Genomic DNA, 16,740 nt, shown 5'->3' with positions numbered 1-16,740 from the left:
CTAGTCAATTGGCAAGGTAACTGTCTTCCAAATTTCTTGGCATAGATAAGTGAGCACCTCCATCGTTGCACCCATTTGTTGAAACATCTCTGTTGGTATTCTGTCTGTTCCTGGAGCCTTGTTTTTTGCCAGTGACTTCAGTGCAGCTTAGACTTCTTCCTTGAGTACCATCGGTTCCTGATCATATGTTACCTCCTGAAATGGTTGCATGTGGACCAACTCTTTTTGGTATAGTGACTCTGTATTCCTTGCATCTTCTTTTGATGCTTCCTGCGTTGTTTAATATTTTCCCTGTAGAATCCTTTGGTATTGCCACTCGAGGCTTGAATTTTTTCTTCAGTTCTTTCAGCTTGAAAAATGCTGAATTTGTTTTTACCTTTTGGTTTTCTACCTCCAGGTTCTTCACACATTTCATTGTAGTACTTTACTTTACCTTCTCAAGCTGCCCTTTGAAATCTTCTGTTCAGCTCTTCTACTTCATCATTCTTTCCATTTACTTAGCTACAGTATGTTCAAAAACAAGTTTCAGAGTCTCTTCTGATATCCATCTTGGTCTTTTCTTTCTTCCTTATCTTTTTAATGACCTTTGTTTATTTTATGTATGATGTCCTCGATGTCATCCCACAACTCATCTGGTCTTCAGTCACTAGTGTTCAATGCATCAAATCTATTCTTGCGATAGTCTCTAAATTCACATGGGATATACTCAAGATTGTAATTTGGCTCTGGTGAACTTGTTTTAATTTTCTTAAGTTTCGACTCGAACTTGCCTATGAGCAGTTGATGGTCTGTTCCGAAGTTGGCCCCTGACCTTGTTCTGACTGATGATAATGAACTTCTCCATCGTTTCTTTGATGGTCAAATGTAGTCAGTTTGAATCCTATGTATTCCATCCTGTGAGGTGTGTCGCTGTTTATGCTGTTGAAAAACAGGTATTTGCGATGAGGTCGTTGGTCTTGCAAAATTCTAGTATGTGATTTCCAGCATTATTTCTATCACCAAGGCCATAGTTTCCAAATATTGATCCTCCCTCTTTGTTTCCAACTTTCGTATTCCAATCACCAGTAATTATCAATGCATCTTGATTGCATGTTTGATCAATTTCAGGCTGCAGAAGTTGGCTAAATCTTCAATTTCCTCATCTTTGGCTTTAGTGCTTGGTGTGTAAATTTGAATAGTAATCATATTAACTGGTCTTGCTTATTAGCATACGAGTATTATCCTATCAGTGACAGCATTGTACTTCAGCACAGATCTTGAAATGTTCTTTTTGATGATGAATTTGATGCCATTTCTCTTCAATTTGTCATTCCCAGCATAGTAGGCACATGATTGTCTAATTCAAAATGACCAATACCGGTATATTTCATCTCACTAATGCCTAGGATATTTATCTTTATGTGTTCCATTTCATTTTTGATGACTTTCAATTTTCCTAGATTCATACTTTGTACATTTCACATTCCAAGTATTAATCGATGTTTACAGCTGTTTCTTCTCATTTTTAGCCATGCCATATCAGCGGATGAAGGTCCTGTACACTTTAATACATCCATGTCATTAAGGTAGACCCTACTTTGAAGAGGCAGCTCTTCCCCAGTCAAAGTATGACCGGGCTGCCTTCCCGGTCAAAATACGACTGGGGTGTCTTCCAACCTGAGTGGCTCATCTTCTGGCACTATATCAGACAATATTTTGCTGCTATTCATAAGGTTTTCACTAGCCAGTTTTTTCAGAAGTATACTGCCAGATCCTTCTTCCTAGTCTACCTTAGTCTGGAAGCTCCACTGAAGCCTGACCACTATGGATGTCCCTGCTGGTATTTAAAATACTGTTGGAATAGCTTCCAGCATCACAGCAACACATAAGTCACCAGAGTATGACAAACTGACAGATGAGTGGTGGGTGTCCGATGAACAAAGCCTTCTTTGTAACATGAGATGGAGCCATGTAATATAGTAGTGGGCTTTGAAGAGCTTTCTTGGGTAGGCAAGGTCTTGTGGTCACAGTTCATCTATTGATTTTTTTAAATGATTCTCTCTCTAAAATTTTATGAACTTACCTTTCTACACAATTAAGAGCTCTCTTTGTTAACAAATTGTATCTGCTGGCAAATTCCAGGCCTCTTCCTTATTCCATTGATGATTTCATCTTTAAAACTGGCTTCTTCGTGCAGCTCCATCAACAATCAGGAAACGTGTTTGCAGAATCTCGTTAATGATTCCTGGAACTCCAGTGAGATTGCCAATCCTTTATTTTGATGTATTTTCATCTCATTTAGAAACACGCAGTGTCCTGTACAGAAGTCAGTCCTCTTATTAACAGATCCCTGACTGAGGTTGAGGACAGGGTGTAGGGAGAGGATCCTCTTCTGCGTAGACAGAGTGGTTCGGTTACACTTTTCTGCTTTTTACCTGCATGAAGATATGACTTTGTTCTGACCACGGATAGACCTTCTGATGCTAATAAAGGCCATCCAACCTTACATAGGTGTGAAAAGCAAGTCAACTTTCCTGATCAACCCAGGCTCCTTGAAGTCTATACTTGTTCTTTCATTCAATAAACACTTATTGAGCTCCTATTATATACCCGGCACTATTCTAATCTAAGGAGTGCCTGGTTGACATACCCTCAACTACTAAAAAAAAGCATGGCAGTTTGAATCTACCCAGAAGTACCTTGAAAGAAAGGCCTGGCAGTCTACCTCCAAAACATCCAGGCTTGAAAACCCTATGGCACACGGTTCTACCCTGAAACTCATGGGATCATCATGATTTGGAATCTACTCGAGAGCAACTGGTTTTATTCTAATCTGGACAAAGGTCCTTGCTTAGCACAAATGGTTTGCACTTGGCTACTAACCTAAAGATTGGCGGTTAGAACCCACCCAGCAATACTGCAGAAGAAAGGCCTTGGCAATCTGCTTCTGTAACACTTGCAGCCACGAAAACCCTATGGAGCAGTTCTACTGTGTAACACATGGGGTTGCTATAAGTTGTAATTGACTCATGACAACAGGTTTGTTTGTTTGTTTTAGATGAAGGAAGGACTTACATTCTAACAAAGGGAAGTAAGTGCACAGTGGACACCCCGATGCAGATTCAGACACATCCAGTGATCCAGGGTGCATATTAAAGGAGGTGGCTTGGCCCGGGCCCTTCAGTCCCAGGGAATCTCATGCACTGGAAGGCTCTAGTGCTGGGTGTGTGTTGTCCCTGGGAGGGATAGGTTATCCCTGAACGTTTTGACACTGTCATATGTCCATTTGACAGAATCACCCTAGTGCCTAGGATGCCTACAAGTTATAATTCAAGGGATAATAATCAATCCCTATCTTACCAAACTGTTCGCCTTATCCTGATCTGAAACTTCAACCATCAAAATTCCTCTTTTGAGTGGAAATATTAAAACCCTGGTTAAATGCAAACATGTTCCCAGGGAAAGGTTTGAGGACCTGTCAGACCTTGGACTGATGAGCAGCTGCCCTGGGGAATAGTTTGGGGTGAGTGTAGAATGTAAGCACAGGGGCTCTGGGGAGCCAGCAGCACTGGTAACTTGGCAGCTTTGTCTTGGGAGGTCTCTCCTTTCCCTTAGAGTAGAAGGAGGTGCTCCTTTCATTCCTACATCAAGAAACAGGTGCGTTAATGATAAGCGACATTTATGGAATGTTTAATAAGGCCAGGCACTGTGCTAAGCCCTTTAGAACATTAAAACAGTTATCGTTCTATTTAATCCCCACAGCAACACTGAGAGTTGACTGCTATTAATCATTCCTATTTTACAGATGGGAAAACCGAAACTTGGTTATGTCACTTGTCTAAAATCTTATTTCTGTCAATGGGTACAGCTGGGACTTAAATCCAGGAAGTTTGACCCCAGCAGCCATACTCTTAGTCCTTAACATTAACTATTAACAGCCATACTCTTAACTATTAACCAACAATAATGTAAGGATATGAAGGGTCTGTTTTCCTTTTCTCTTTTTGGATTTCTGGTCATTTTTCTTCCTTAGAAAAGGGATCTAGTTTCATGAAAGTGTTATGAACCTCACCACCTCCTAGACGGTAGGGAGGAATTCAAGTTCTAAAGCAGGATTTTCTCAACCTTGGCACTTATAGGCATTTGGGACCTGATATTACTTATTGTGAGGAGCTGTCCTGTGCCTTGTAGGATATTTAGCATCTATGGCCTTTACTCAGGAGCTCTGGAGGTATGGTAGTTAAGAGGAATGGCTGCTGACCAGAAGTTTTGCAGTTCAAATGCACCAGTTGCTCCTTGGAAACCCTATGGGGCAGTTCTGCTCTGTCCTATATAGTCGCTATGAATTGGAATCGATTCAATGGCAACTGGTTTGGTTTTTTTTTTTGATGGACAATACTCACGAAATGCCTTTAGCAGCCCCCTCCTCCCAAGTCATGAGAACCAAACATGTGTTCAGACACTACCAAATGTCCCCTGTGTGTTTGGTGGGAGGAAGGAGGGAGAGCAAATCACTCCCAGTTGAGAACCACTGGCCTGAAGAAATGGATACGTTCTAGGAGGGAGGGAGAAAGGAAGGGACGAGACTGAGCTTGGCCTCTGGGAGACCATCCTGAGATCCACTTTAACAGAGTTTGCCATAGAGTTGAATTTAGTAGAAGGTGGATTTGGCTCGGAACGTCCCCAATGAAACGAGGCTAGTGGCTGTAGGGCAAGGCATGTTTTCCCCAGTGAATGGTGGAGGTACAGTTCTTCTCCTTTTGGGAGCTTAGTCTCCTTGCCTGCAATAACTGTGTTCCTGCAGTTCTTTTGTTACCCTTTTTTTCTTCTTAATGCTGTACACTCGTAGGCACTCAAAGAACAATTGGACCTGACCTCCTACCGTAGGAGGATAAGATGGTTGATGGATTAGCAATGTGCACTTATCTTTTCCCAGCAGCTCCATGAAGACTTGGCCTTTTTCAGTGAAATAATAATGAACACATCCTGCAGGAGGATTGGGGAAAGGGTATAGCTGTTTCTCCAACAGACCCAGAAATTGCTTAAAACTATCTGTCTGTGTAATCTTATCTAGCTCTCTAGCACTGGTCCACCCAGCAAGTGTTGCCATTAGTGAGAGTCTGGATTCAGGGCTTATGCTGCTCTGAGATGGGAACTCATTACTCCATGTCATTGTCCTAGCTGTTGACATGGCTGGAGAAGTCAGAACTTGCCGGGCTTCTCAAAGCCTGGATCTTTCCATAGTCTAATTGAAACAAAAAGCAGGAGACTATCTGTCAACAAAAATGGTGCCCACACAGACCCCATGAGCTGAAGGCTGATAAACTAAGGCTCAGAATCCATCTCAAAAATGAGCATTTGTGCTAGCCACTCTTGGCAAAGAGTAGCTCCTCTCGAGCTGAAGAAAATCAAATGTGTAGTTAATGACTTTTTTCAAAACTCTTGTTTTGAATTGGATACGGGGGATAATTAGATATGGAAGAATGTTTTTATATTTATAAGCCATAACTTTTTAACTAGTATTTTCTTAGGTCGTAGGAGTCTTTCCTTTCTTTTGCCTGGGTGGGGAAAATAGTGAGGTCCTACTGACAAGAGGAGGGAAGATGCCAGAGTGTATGTGTGTGCGTTTGTAGCTATATGTGTGTTTGTGTTGTGTGCACATGCGTGCACACCCACTGTCACAGAAAGACAATTGACAATTGACATTATCTCTGGATGGGTGGTAGGAACAGTTGCCTTTTTCATGAATGAGAAAAAGTACTCCAATGAGTTTTGAGCATAGGCCTAGAGCAAAATGGGTTTTATATATCTGAAAAGCCCCACCCATCACTGATTGTACCTATTTAACAGTACAAATTGACTTCAATTTCAATCAAATCCTTTTCTTTTTTTTATCAAATAATATAATTCAGCTTCCTGAGATCAAGAGCAAAAGCAGCTCAGAATAAAACACGTGCTAAAGCATCACATTTTTTAGATGTCAGTGAGATTCAGTAATCAAGAAATTAAATCAGAATAATCATAATGAATTCAAAATGGTTCTCTACATTTAAATGGACAGTTTTTTTTTTAGACTATATTGAATGTGAGTTAGTACCCAGTGTTTTTTCAGGAGGGCTTTCTCAGACATGGCCTTGGACACTTAAGCATCTCTGTTCTTTGCTTTCAGAAAAGACATCTGTGCAGGTGTCAATCGCCCCTGTGAGACCCTGGGTCTGTCCCACCTGTCAGGAATGTGCCAGCCTCACCAGAGCTGTAACATCAATGAAGATTCTGGACTTCCTCTGGCTTTCACGATTGCCCATGAGCTTGGACACAGGTAAAAGGCCAAGCAAATTGAAATCACTTTGCCATACTCCTGAGTAACATCAGTAGAGAGAATGGAAAGAACACTAAACTGGGCATCAGGAAATTTGGATTGCTTTGTTACTTGAGGCTCTTCCTCCTATGACCTCCACTTTCTCATCTGTAAAATGGGAATAGTAATATCACACTTCAGATCCTCCAGTCTCCTTTTCCCTGACTGCTTGTATCTATATACATCACATGATCAGAGGCCATTACAGTTCTCTAGATTAGAATCGGGCTAGCAGAGACAGAGTTGTTTTAATTCAAGAGTAACACTACCTGTAGTTCCTATGAAATGATAATATTACTATTACTAAAAGGGCACAAAAACTAACATTTTTTTGCCCTTACTTTATGCCAGACAGTTGGCTAAGCTCTTATAACAGCCTTCTGAAGTAGTTACTATTGTTAGCCCTGTTTTATTTACATGTATTAAAGGAAAAGGTTAAATAAAGAAGTTGAAAACTGCTATAAACTTGGAAAGACCGTGAAGCAAACACCAGTTAACAGGATGCCCAAGTTACGGCAAAAAATGTGTGAATTTGACTAGATGAATTTATGAAAGGCAGGCTTCAGAATGCTTGAATGAAGGAATAATGAAGATTCTGGATTCTTCAGGTGTAAGTGGTGCCCATGGAGAAAGGAGCTTATTTGAAACTTCATTTGTTGGTGTATTTGGTAACTACCAATAAAAGAATGTTTTAAGCTGGGTTCTCTAGAGTAGCGAAACCAGTGGAGCATATATGTAAACATACAGAGAGAGATTTACTTCAAGGAAATGGCTTATGCAATTATGGAGGCTGGCAAGTCCCAAATGCATCAGTCAGGCAGCAGACTGGAGGCTTCTCCTGACTCATTCACATGGTTGCAGGGCTGATGAATCCAAAATCTGCAGGGCAGATGGAAGGCTGTTGGCTCATGTGGTCGCAGGAGCCGGCAAATTCAAAATCTGCAGATCAAGTGGCAGACTGCAGACTTCTGGTGCCCCAAGAACTGTAGATCAGATGGGATGAATGCAGAACTGAGAGAAGAGATCATTGCCAGAACATCCAATTAAATACTGGATGCAGGCCAGACCCCAAGGAAACTCCCCTTTCGACTGATTGGCTGCTTACACTAGATCACAAAATGGAGGATGATATATAGTGTTTGCCAAACATGGCCTAGCCAAGTTAACACATAACATTAACCATCACAGAGAGCATCATACTAATTGGAAACTCAGAATGAGGAGCCTGTAGATACTTGACCTATACCTTCCGCCTGACATGAAGTCATGAGCCTGGATCTCTTCTCTCTAAAGAGGGAAGCACAACACTGGAACATACTCTAAATACATAGCCAGAAAAGAACAGGATTCAGGAGGACCAGAATTTTCTAGCCTGACCTCTCCAGCCTGGTCTTTCTCACCATTTTTCTCGTATAATATTTGAACTTTTCAAAATACTTTTTCCTGCAGTACAAAGCCAGAGCATTGGTTTGGAAATTGAGAAGCATATTCTGACATTTTTCACCAACCAATATTCTGACCTTAGATAATTCCCTTCACCTTTCTGTGCTTCAGTTTTATCATCTGTAAAATGAGTAGGCTGAACTAGGAAATTTCTTAGGTACAATGATTTATTAGATCTTCACAAAAAAGCCCTGGGTGATTAATGTGATCTGTTTTAATATTTTTACTTTTCAAAAAGTTATGGACAGAGAGGTAAAGTGAGTTGCTCATAATTAAAAAATGATGGGGAGTAGTTAGAGCTAGGACAGAAAGCTAGGCCTTTCAAAGACTAGGCCATTGTCATGAATTGAATTATGTCCCCCCAAAAATGTGTGTATCAATTGGGTTGGCCCATGATTCCTGGTATTGTGTGATTTTCCTGTATGTTGTAAATCCTGCCTCTATGATGTTAATGAGGGACGATGGGCAGCAGTTGTGTTAGTGAGGCAGGACTCAACCTACAAGATTGGATTGTGTCTTGAGGCAATCTCTTGACCTATAACAGAGAGAAGCAGCAGAGAGACAGGGGGACCTTATTACCACCAAGTAAGCAGTGCCGGGAGCAGAGTGCGTCCTTTGGACCTGGGGTCTCCTGCATGAAGAAGCTCCTAGTCCAGGGGAAGATTGATGAAAAGGGTGACAGAGAAGGAAAGGCTTCCCCTGGAGCTGACACCCTGAATTTGGACTTTAAATCTACTTTACTGTGAGAAAATAAATTCCTTTTTGTTAAAGCCATCCACTTGTGGTATTTCTGTTATAGCAGCACTGGATAACTAAGACAGCCATCGTTGTTGACATGTTAATAATAAAACTTGGCAAAATGAAAGTTATTATTTTCAAGCATACAGGCACTCCACAATCCTGATATGTTAAGGAATGTGGCCCATGCAGCTTCAAGCCAAATTCTTAGTGTCAGCAGTACTTGCTGGCCAAGCAATGCTAAGCAAATATAAAGTGTCAAATTGAGAAGCAATTGCTCAAGACCTTCTCAGAAATGGTATACATACGCAAGCTAAAAAATAAGTGGATAAGATCTAGCCTGTTAAAAAACATATCAAATGCTCACAACTTGTTTTTGGAGGATGGATCCTTTATATCTTCAAGTTCAAGGTCACCTTGAAAAAAACTCAGAAATATGCTGAGAATTAACTCATGGAAGCAGCCCTCAACCAATGATTTAGGGTGTTGGTATATAAAATACCCGGGTTCTGCCCCCCTTGAGTGGGATAACTCTGAGATGTGTGTTCTGTGTAGTTCCTCAGAGTTTGTCCATGGGCTTAAGGTCCAGTTGCCCACAGTGGAAGCTAAAATATGAACTCTTTATTAATTGTCTCACTTTCCTATTGGTGTTTTCTTCACCTCCCAAGTAAACTAATTGCCCTTAAATCGTTGACTCAGGGCTAGGTTCTGGACAAATTTAAAAACGATTCTCTAGTTCTGCCTAATATGTTCCCTAGCACTAGAGTTAGGAACTTGATATTTACTTAAAGGAATCTTTTTCTAAGAGCTAGATCCAAATTTTTTTTTGTAACGCACAATTTGTAAACATAAGAGCAGTAACAACACCAACAAAAGCAAAGGATAAAGATGTCATCTTTATAGTAGTTCTACTTCTAAAATTCATTGAATAATCCTGAACCATGGACAAACTCTGAGAAACAACATAGAACACACACCTCAGAGTTACCCCACTCAAGGGGGGCAGATCAGGGTATTTTATATACCAACACCCTAAGTCATTGGTTGAGGGCTGCTCCCATGAGTTATTAATTCTCTGGAACTTCCAGCTTGGTGGACAAAGGCAGAGTAGCTTGCTTTGACTTTAGAGAAAGACCCCAGGCACAGAGATATAAATAGTGGCAATTGGAAGTCTGCTGATGGTGAGCATGTAGATGGCTACCAACAGCCTCTGGTATTGCTACTCAGGGGCATTAAGTACCCCTTAAAAAGTTTAGAGTAAAGGAAGATAGACATACATAAGTTTTCCTTTTCCTCCTGCTAAATACGAAAAACCTTGGACATCATATAAAAAACAAACATAATGGATTCTGAAAGATGGTGTGATGGTTAAGGTTATGCGTCAACTTGGCTAAGCCATGATCCTCAGTGGTTTGGCCAATATCATGTAATCATCTTCTAATTTGTGATCTGATGTGAGCAGCCAATTAGTTGGAAGGGGAGTTTCCTTGGGGGAAACTCCTGCATCCAATATATATGTATATTCTGGCAAAGCTTGCCCTCTCTTGATCCTGCATCCAACTCATCATCTTCTGACCTCTGGTTCTTGGAACATGAGCCAACAGCCTGCCATCTGACCTGCAGATTTTGGAATTTGTCAGCTTCTGTAGCTCTGTGAGCCAGCAGCCTACCATCTGGCCTGCCAATTTTGGATTTGTCAACCCCTGCAACCATGAGAGTCAGGAGAAGTCACCAGCCTGATGCCTGACCCACAGATTTAGGACTTGCCAGTCTCCGCAACTGTGTGAGCCATTTCCTGGAAATAAGTCTCTCTCTATATTTATATATATATACATTTCACTGGTTTTTGCTCCTCTAGAGAACCCAGCCTAAGACAGATGAAGAGAAGTAGGAAGACAGGTTGAGAACCCTGGGATATGAGGAATGTCATGGTAGCCCCAACATAAGCCAAAGGACCAGGAAAGGGACAGCCTCATAAGACAGAAAATTTTTATACAGGATTTCTGTACTCCAACCAAACACCAGAGAAAAAACTGTGGCCTCATGCCTACCTACTGTGCAAAGGCTGAATGGGAAGCCTAGCCTTCCACCCATGTGAGACTGTAAGACAACACCCAACACTCACATTTTGTGGTATCAAAAAGTCCAAGTAGGGGGTTGGGACTTTCATCCCTGAAGGCCACTCATGAGCCTTCACCCCTCACCATCATGATGTCTGTGTAAACCATGTGGGGAACTGGAACCCTCCTCTGTAATAAGGATCCTCCCAAATGAGGGGTCAACAGAGGCCATGTGAACACCTGAACTTCTACCTCCACCAGGCAGTAATGAGGCAGAGCCTCCCATCCTTCCCTGCTAGAGTGGGTTCTGAAAAGCTAGGTAAAACAAAAGTTTTCAGTAAGATTAAGTCTCATGACATAATATGGACGTGTCCACATTTCAATATAAAATCACTGATCATACCCAAACCAGGAAGATCTCAAACTAGATGAAAAAAGAAAATCAGTAGATGACAACACAAGATGTCAGAGATGTTAGAATTAGCTGACGCAGATTTTAAAGCAACCATAATACAAAATGCTTCAATAAGCAATTATCAACAGCCTTGAAACAAATGAAAAAAAGTCTCAGCTAAGAAATAGAATATTTTAGAACTGAAAAAATTGAGATAAAAAGCTCAGTAGATGGGCCCAGCAGTGGAATGGAAGAGATAGAGGGAAAAATCAGTCACCCGGGAAATACATAACCTGAACAAAAAAAGACACCAAAAAGAAAAAAAAAAAAAAATTGAATAGAGCTTCAGGGACTTGTGGAATTATAACAAAAGATCTTATATTTGAGTGAAGAAATTTCCAGGCCCTGGTGGTTTCACTGGAAAATTCTACCAAACGTTTAAAGACACATTAACACCAATTCTACACAATCTTCTCCAGAAAATAGAGGAGGGAATACTTTCATTTTATGAAGCTAGCAGTACCTTGATATAAGCCTAGGCAAAGACAATACAAAAGAGAAAGCTAGAAACCAATATCCCTTATGAATATAGATGTAAAAATAATTAAAATATTAGAAAATACAATTCAGTAATTAAAAAAAAAGAATTATACACACAATCCATTGTACATAATAAGTGGCATTTATTCCAGGGATGCAAGGCTGGTTCAATATTTGAAAACCAATAAATGGACTCTATCATAGTAATAGTCTAAAGAAGAAAAATTACATAATCTTATCAATCGATGGGGGAAAAAAAACATTTGACAAAATTCAACACTTATTCATGACAAAAATGATCAGAAAACTAGGAATAAAGGAAACATCCTAAACTTGATAAAGAACATCTATATAAAACCTATAGCTAACATTACACTTAGTAGTGAAAGACAATACTTTCCCCCTCAGATCAGGAACGGGAAAAGGCTGTTTTCCTTATTCTTATCAACGTAGTACTGAAAATTTGAGTGCAGTAATGCGGTTTCATGGCAAAAGCTTAATGATAATACCCACAGGGCGAATGGTTAAACTGTGGTGCACCTGTACCATGGAATTCTACTCAGCAATAAAAGGGAACGAGCTCATGCAACAACCTCAGTGAATTTTCAAAGTTAATGCCGACGGCAAAAGGTTACAAATTGCATGATTCTGTTTATATAAATTCTTGAAATGACAAAATTATAGAACTGGAGAATAGATTATGGCTGCCAGGGATTCCGGGGCATTGGGAGAGGGAAGGACGTATGTGTGGCGGCTCTAAAGAGGAAGCTGAAAGAAGATACATGAGCTTGATTTTGAGCGATAGAAAAGATGCTTTAAAAAGGCACGAAACCGAAGGGCAGATTTTAGGAGCTTCCTGAAAAGCTTTTGCTCCGAGCAAATGATGTTGCTGAGTTATTATTTAGTTTTTTTTTGGGGGGGGGGGGGCGGCTATATAATTAACTGTGAACCAGACTGAAAAACAGCGGGATGATCATTGAATTGTCCTGCAGCAGCCCAGAAGGGGGAATATGATAAATCAATACTGCAGGAAGACACACATTATGGATTAATAACAAATTGTTATTCCATTGTTTCTTGGAAACTTGTTTGCTTCATTAATAACTGTATGATGCAAAAGAGAAACTGAAGTGCTATAGCTTAAGAATAATTTTGAATTCATTTTGAGTGAAAACAAAATCCATACTGTGAGCGACCTAAATTTTATCAGCCATCCATACCCAAGGTCTCATACCACCCTTATTAGCCTTGGGTGACTTATGGAAAATGAAGATGGAATTCTTCACGGAAATTTAAAAACCTAACGGACCCCTTGCATCCTTGCCCTTTAAGTAATGCAAATAGCATGGTATATATGAACACTAGAAGGCAATATCCTCCCAAAACTCTGGGTTGTAGTATATTTTATTTATAGAGCTTTGCTCATTGCCGATACAAAATCGATTAGTTCCTGAATGAATTAGAAAAGCTCACATTCATACTTTAATGGATTTTGTGCTCTGCTGGTTCCACTCCACCATAAAATAAAACATAAAAGGCAAGAAATGGATATACTTCCCCAAGTGCTCCAGTACATGGAAGCTTGGGAAGTTATTTAACTTTCTACTGTATGCCTCTAGTTTAGGAAACCCTACCAGTTGTCTGTCAGTTTGTTGTAGTGTGGTGGCTTGAGTGTTGCTGTGATGCTGGAGAACAGATGAGTGGCTGCCAGGGGTTTGGGGGTGAGAGAGGGAAGGACATCTGTGTGGCTGTAAAGAGTATTTCAAAAACCAGCAGGGTCACCCATGGTGGACAGGTTTCAGTGGAGCTTCCAGACTAACACAGACTAGGAAGAAGGGCCTGGCCATCAACTTCGAAAAAAATTGCTCGGTGAAAACCTTATGAATTGCAGTGTAGCATCGTCTGATATAGTGCCAGAAGAGGAGCCCCTTAGGTTGGAATATACTCAAAATATGCATGGAGAAGAGCTGCCTCAAAGGAGAGTCTACCTCAATGATGTGGACGGAAGAAAGCTTTCAGAACCTACTCAATGGCACCTAACAACAACAGTTTAGCAAAATTGCCTTAAAGGAGTTAAAACAAAGATGCAGTAAAAAAGAAATACTAACCTATTGCTGTTGAGTCGATTCCGACTCATGACAACCCTATAGGACAGAGTAGAACTGCCCCATAGAGTTTCCAAGGAGTGCCTGGTGGATTTGAACTGCTGACCTTTTGGTTAGCAGCTGTAGCTCTTAACCAGTACTCCAAGCAGGCGACTCCCGCAACCCAGGGCAGGCAGACTCAGGATTATCAAGGAGATCATTCCTAAGTGTGTTTTTAAGTTGAATTTGCAGCTAAATCGGAACAGGTGCATAACGGCCTTATTTAGCCTTATTTTACTGCAAGAAGACGCTGGAAGCCTTTTCAGTGATTTAAAAGCTGCACGTGCAGCAAGTGAATGTGATTATGATGAAGAATTTGTTGCAAGTAGGTGTTGGTTCAATCGTTTCAAAGTGAGGGAAAATCTACGTACGTTAAAGGGCAAGTACCAGTTGTCTGTAAGTGAGATGTTTGTAACCCGGGGACTTACTCTATGTCGTTCAGACCCTAGAAGGCTCATTACTTCAAATTAATCCTCAGCTTCCATCCCACCTGCTGGAAAGTAGCTTCTTGGAAATAGGCCTTCTGTCTCTATACCCTGTGAACTTCCCTTGTCCCTCATTGTTCAATGACCCACTGGTTCCATGTGACAGGAATGCTCCATCCATTTGGAGACAGAGGACACAGAGCAGTGGGACATTTGTTTAGTGGCACTGCTTTTCTCTCATAAGATGGAGTTCAGAGGTGTGAGAAAGTAGATGAAACACAATGAGTTTTGGGAATGCTGGTTTAAGTGTATAGGACCCAGCCATATGGCTTGGTGTATTGCAAAGTTGCTGTTAGGTGCCGTTGAGCCAGTCCTGGCTCATATCAACCGTATGTACAACAGAACGAAACACTGTCTGGTCTTGCGCCATCCTCATGATCATTGTTATGCTTGAGCCCATTGTTGCAGCCACTGTCAATCCATTTCATTGAGGGTCTTCCTCTTTTTTGCTGACCCTCTGCTTTACCGAGCATGCTGTCCTTCTCCAGGGACTGGTCCCTCCTGGTAACATGCCCAAAGTACGTGAGATGAAGTCTCACCATCCTCCCTTGTAATGACCACTCTGCCCATACTTCTTCGACAGGTTTGTTCGTTCTTCTGGCAATCCATGGTATATTCAATATTATTTGCTAACACCATAATTCAAAAGCATTGATTCTTCTTTGGTCTTCCTTATTCATTGTCCACCTTTCACATGCATATGAAGTGATTGAAAACACCATGGTTTGGGTCAGGCACACCTTACTCCTTAAAATGATAACTTTGCTCTTTGATGCTTTAAAGAGATCTTTTGCAGGAGATTTGCAAAATGCAATGGGTTGATTTCTTTTTTTTTTTTATAATAACTTTTATTAAGCTTCAAGTGAACGTTTACAAATCCAATCAGTCTGTCACATATAAGTTTACATACATCTCACTCCCTACTCCCACTTACTCTCCCCGTCTTGAGTCAGCCCTTTCAGTCTCTCCTTTCTTGACAATTTTGCCGGCTTCCCTCTCTCTCTATCCTCCCATCCCCCCTCCAGACAAGAGTTGCCAACACAATCTCAAGTGTCCACCTGATATAATTAGCTCACTCTTCATCAGCATCTCTCTCCCACCCGCTGACCAGTCCCTTTCATTTCTCATGAGTTGTCTTCGGGGATGGTTCCTGTCCTGTGTCAACTGAAGGTCTGGGGAGCATGGCCGCCGGGATTCCTCCAGTCTCAGACCATTAAGTTTGGTCTTCTTATGAGAATTTGGGGTCTGCATCCCACTGATCTCCTGCTCCCTCAGGGGTCCTCTGCTGAGCTCCCTGTCAGGGCAGTCATCAATTGTGGCCGGGCACCAACTAGTTCTTCTGGTCTCAGGATGATGTCGGTCTCTGGTTCATGTGGCCCTTTTTGTCTCTTGGGCTCTTAGTTGTCATGTGGGCTTGGTGTTCTTCATTTTCCTTTGCTCCAGGTGGGTTGAGATGAATTGCTGCATCTTAGATGGCTGCTTGTTAGCATTTAAGACCCCAGACGCCACATTTCAAAGTGGGATGCAGAATGATTTCATAATAGAATTATTTTGCCAATTGACTTAGAAGTCCCCGCAAACCATGCTCCCCAGACCCCCGCGCTTGCTCCGCTGACCTTTGAAGCATTCATTTTATCCCGGAAACTTCTTTGCTTTTGGTCCAGTCCAATTGAGCTGACCTTCCATGTATTGAGTGTTGTCTTTCCCTTCACCTAAAGCAGTTCTTATCTACTGATTAATCAATAAAAAAACCCTCTCCCACCCTCCCCCCCTCGTAACCACAAAAGTATGTGTTCTTCTCAGGTTTACTATTTCTCAAGATCTTATAATAGTGGTCTTATACAATATTTGTCCTTTTGCCTCTGACTAATTTCGCTCAGCATAATGCCTTCCAGGTTCCTCCATGTTATGAAATGTTTCACAGATTCGTCACTGTTCTTTATCGATGCGTAGTATTCCATTGTGTGAATATACCACAATTTATTTAACCATTCATCCGTTGATGGACACCTTGGTTGCTTCCAACTTTTTGCTATTGTAAACAGAGCTGCAATAAACATGGGTGTGCATATATCTGTTTGTATGAAGGCTCTTGTATCTCTAGGGTATATTCCAAGGAGTGGGATTTCTGGCTTGTATGGTAGTTCTATTTCTAACTGTTTAAGATAACGCCAGATAGATTTCCAAAGTGGTTGTACCATTTTACATTCCCACCAGCAGTGTATGAGAGTTCCAATCTCTCCGCAGCCTCTCCAACATTTATTATTTTGTGTTTTTTGGATTAATGCCAGCCTTGCTGGTGTGAGATGGAATCTCATCGTAGTTTTAATTTGCATTTCTCTAGTGGCTAATGATCGAGAGCATTTTCTCATGTATCTGTTGGCTGCCTGAATATCTTCTTTAGAGAAATGTGTGTTCATATCCTTTGCCCACTTCTTGATTGGGTTGTTTGTCTTTTTGTGGTTGAGTTTTGACAGAACCATGTAGATTTTAGAGATCAGGCGCTGGTCGGAGATGTCATAGCTGAAAATTCTTTCCCAATCTGTAGGTGGTCTTTTTACTCTTTTGGTGAAGTCTTTAGATGAGCATAGGTGTTTGA

The 16,740-nt window shown here is 41.1% G+C and overlaps 1 protein-coding gene across 1 annotated transcript in view; it reads left to right on the top strand.

Moving 5' to 3' along the window:
* Positions 1–16,740, top strand: part of ADAMTS12 (ADAM metallopeptidase with thrombospondin type 1 motif 12) — a 451,387-nt gene that overhangs the window by 275,265 nt on the left and 159,382 nt on the right. Inside the window, exon 7 of the mRNA XM_064271103.1 lies at positions 6,149–6,298. Coding sequence (XP_064127173.1) covers positions 6,149–6,298 — 150 coding nt within the window. The remainder of the gene's footprint in view (positions 1–6,148; positions 6,299–16,740) is intronic.

The sequence above is a fragment of the Loxodonta africana genome, chromosome 2 (genome assembly GCF_030014295.1).
Source record: "Loxodonta africana isolate mLoxAfr1 chromosome 2, mLoxAfr1.hap2, whole genome shotgun sequence".
Classification (NCBI taxonomy): domain Eukaryota; kingdom Metazoa; phylum Chordata; class Mammalia; order Proboscidea; family Elephantidae; genus Loxodonta; species Loxodonta africana.
This window is presented reverse-complemented; position numbering and strand designations above follow the sequence as displayed.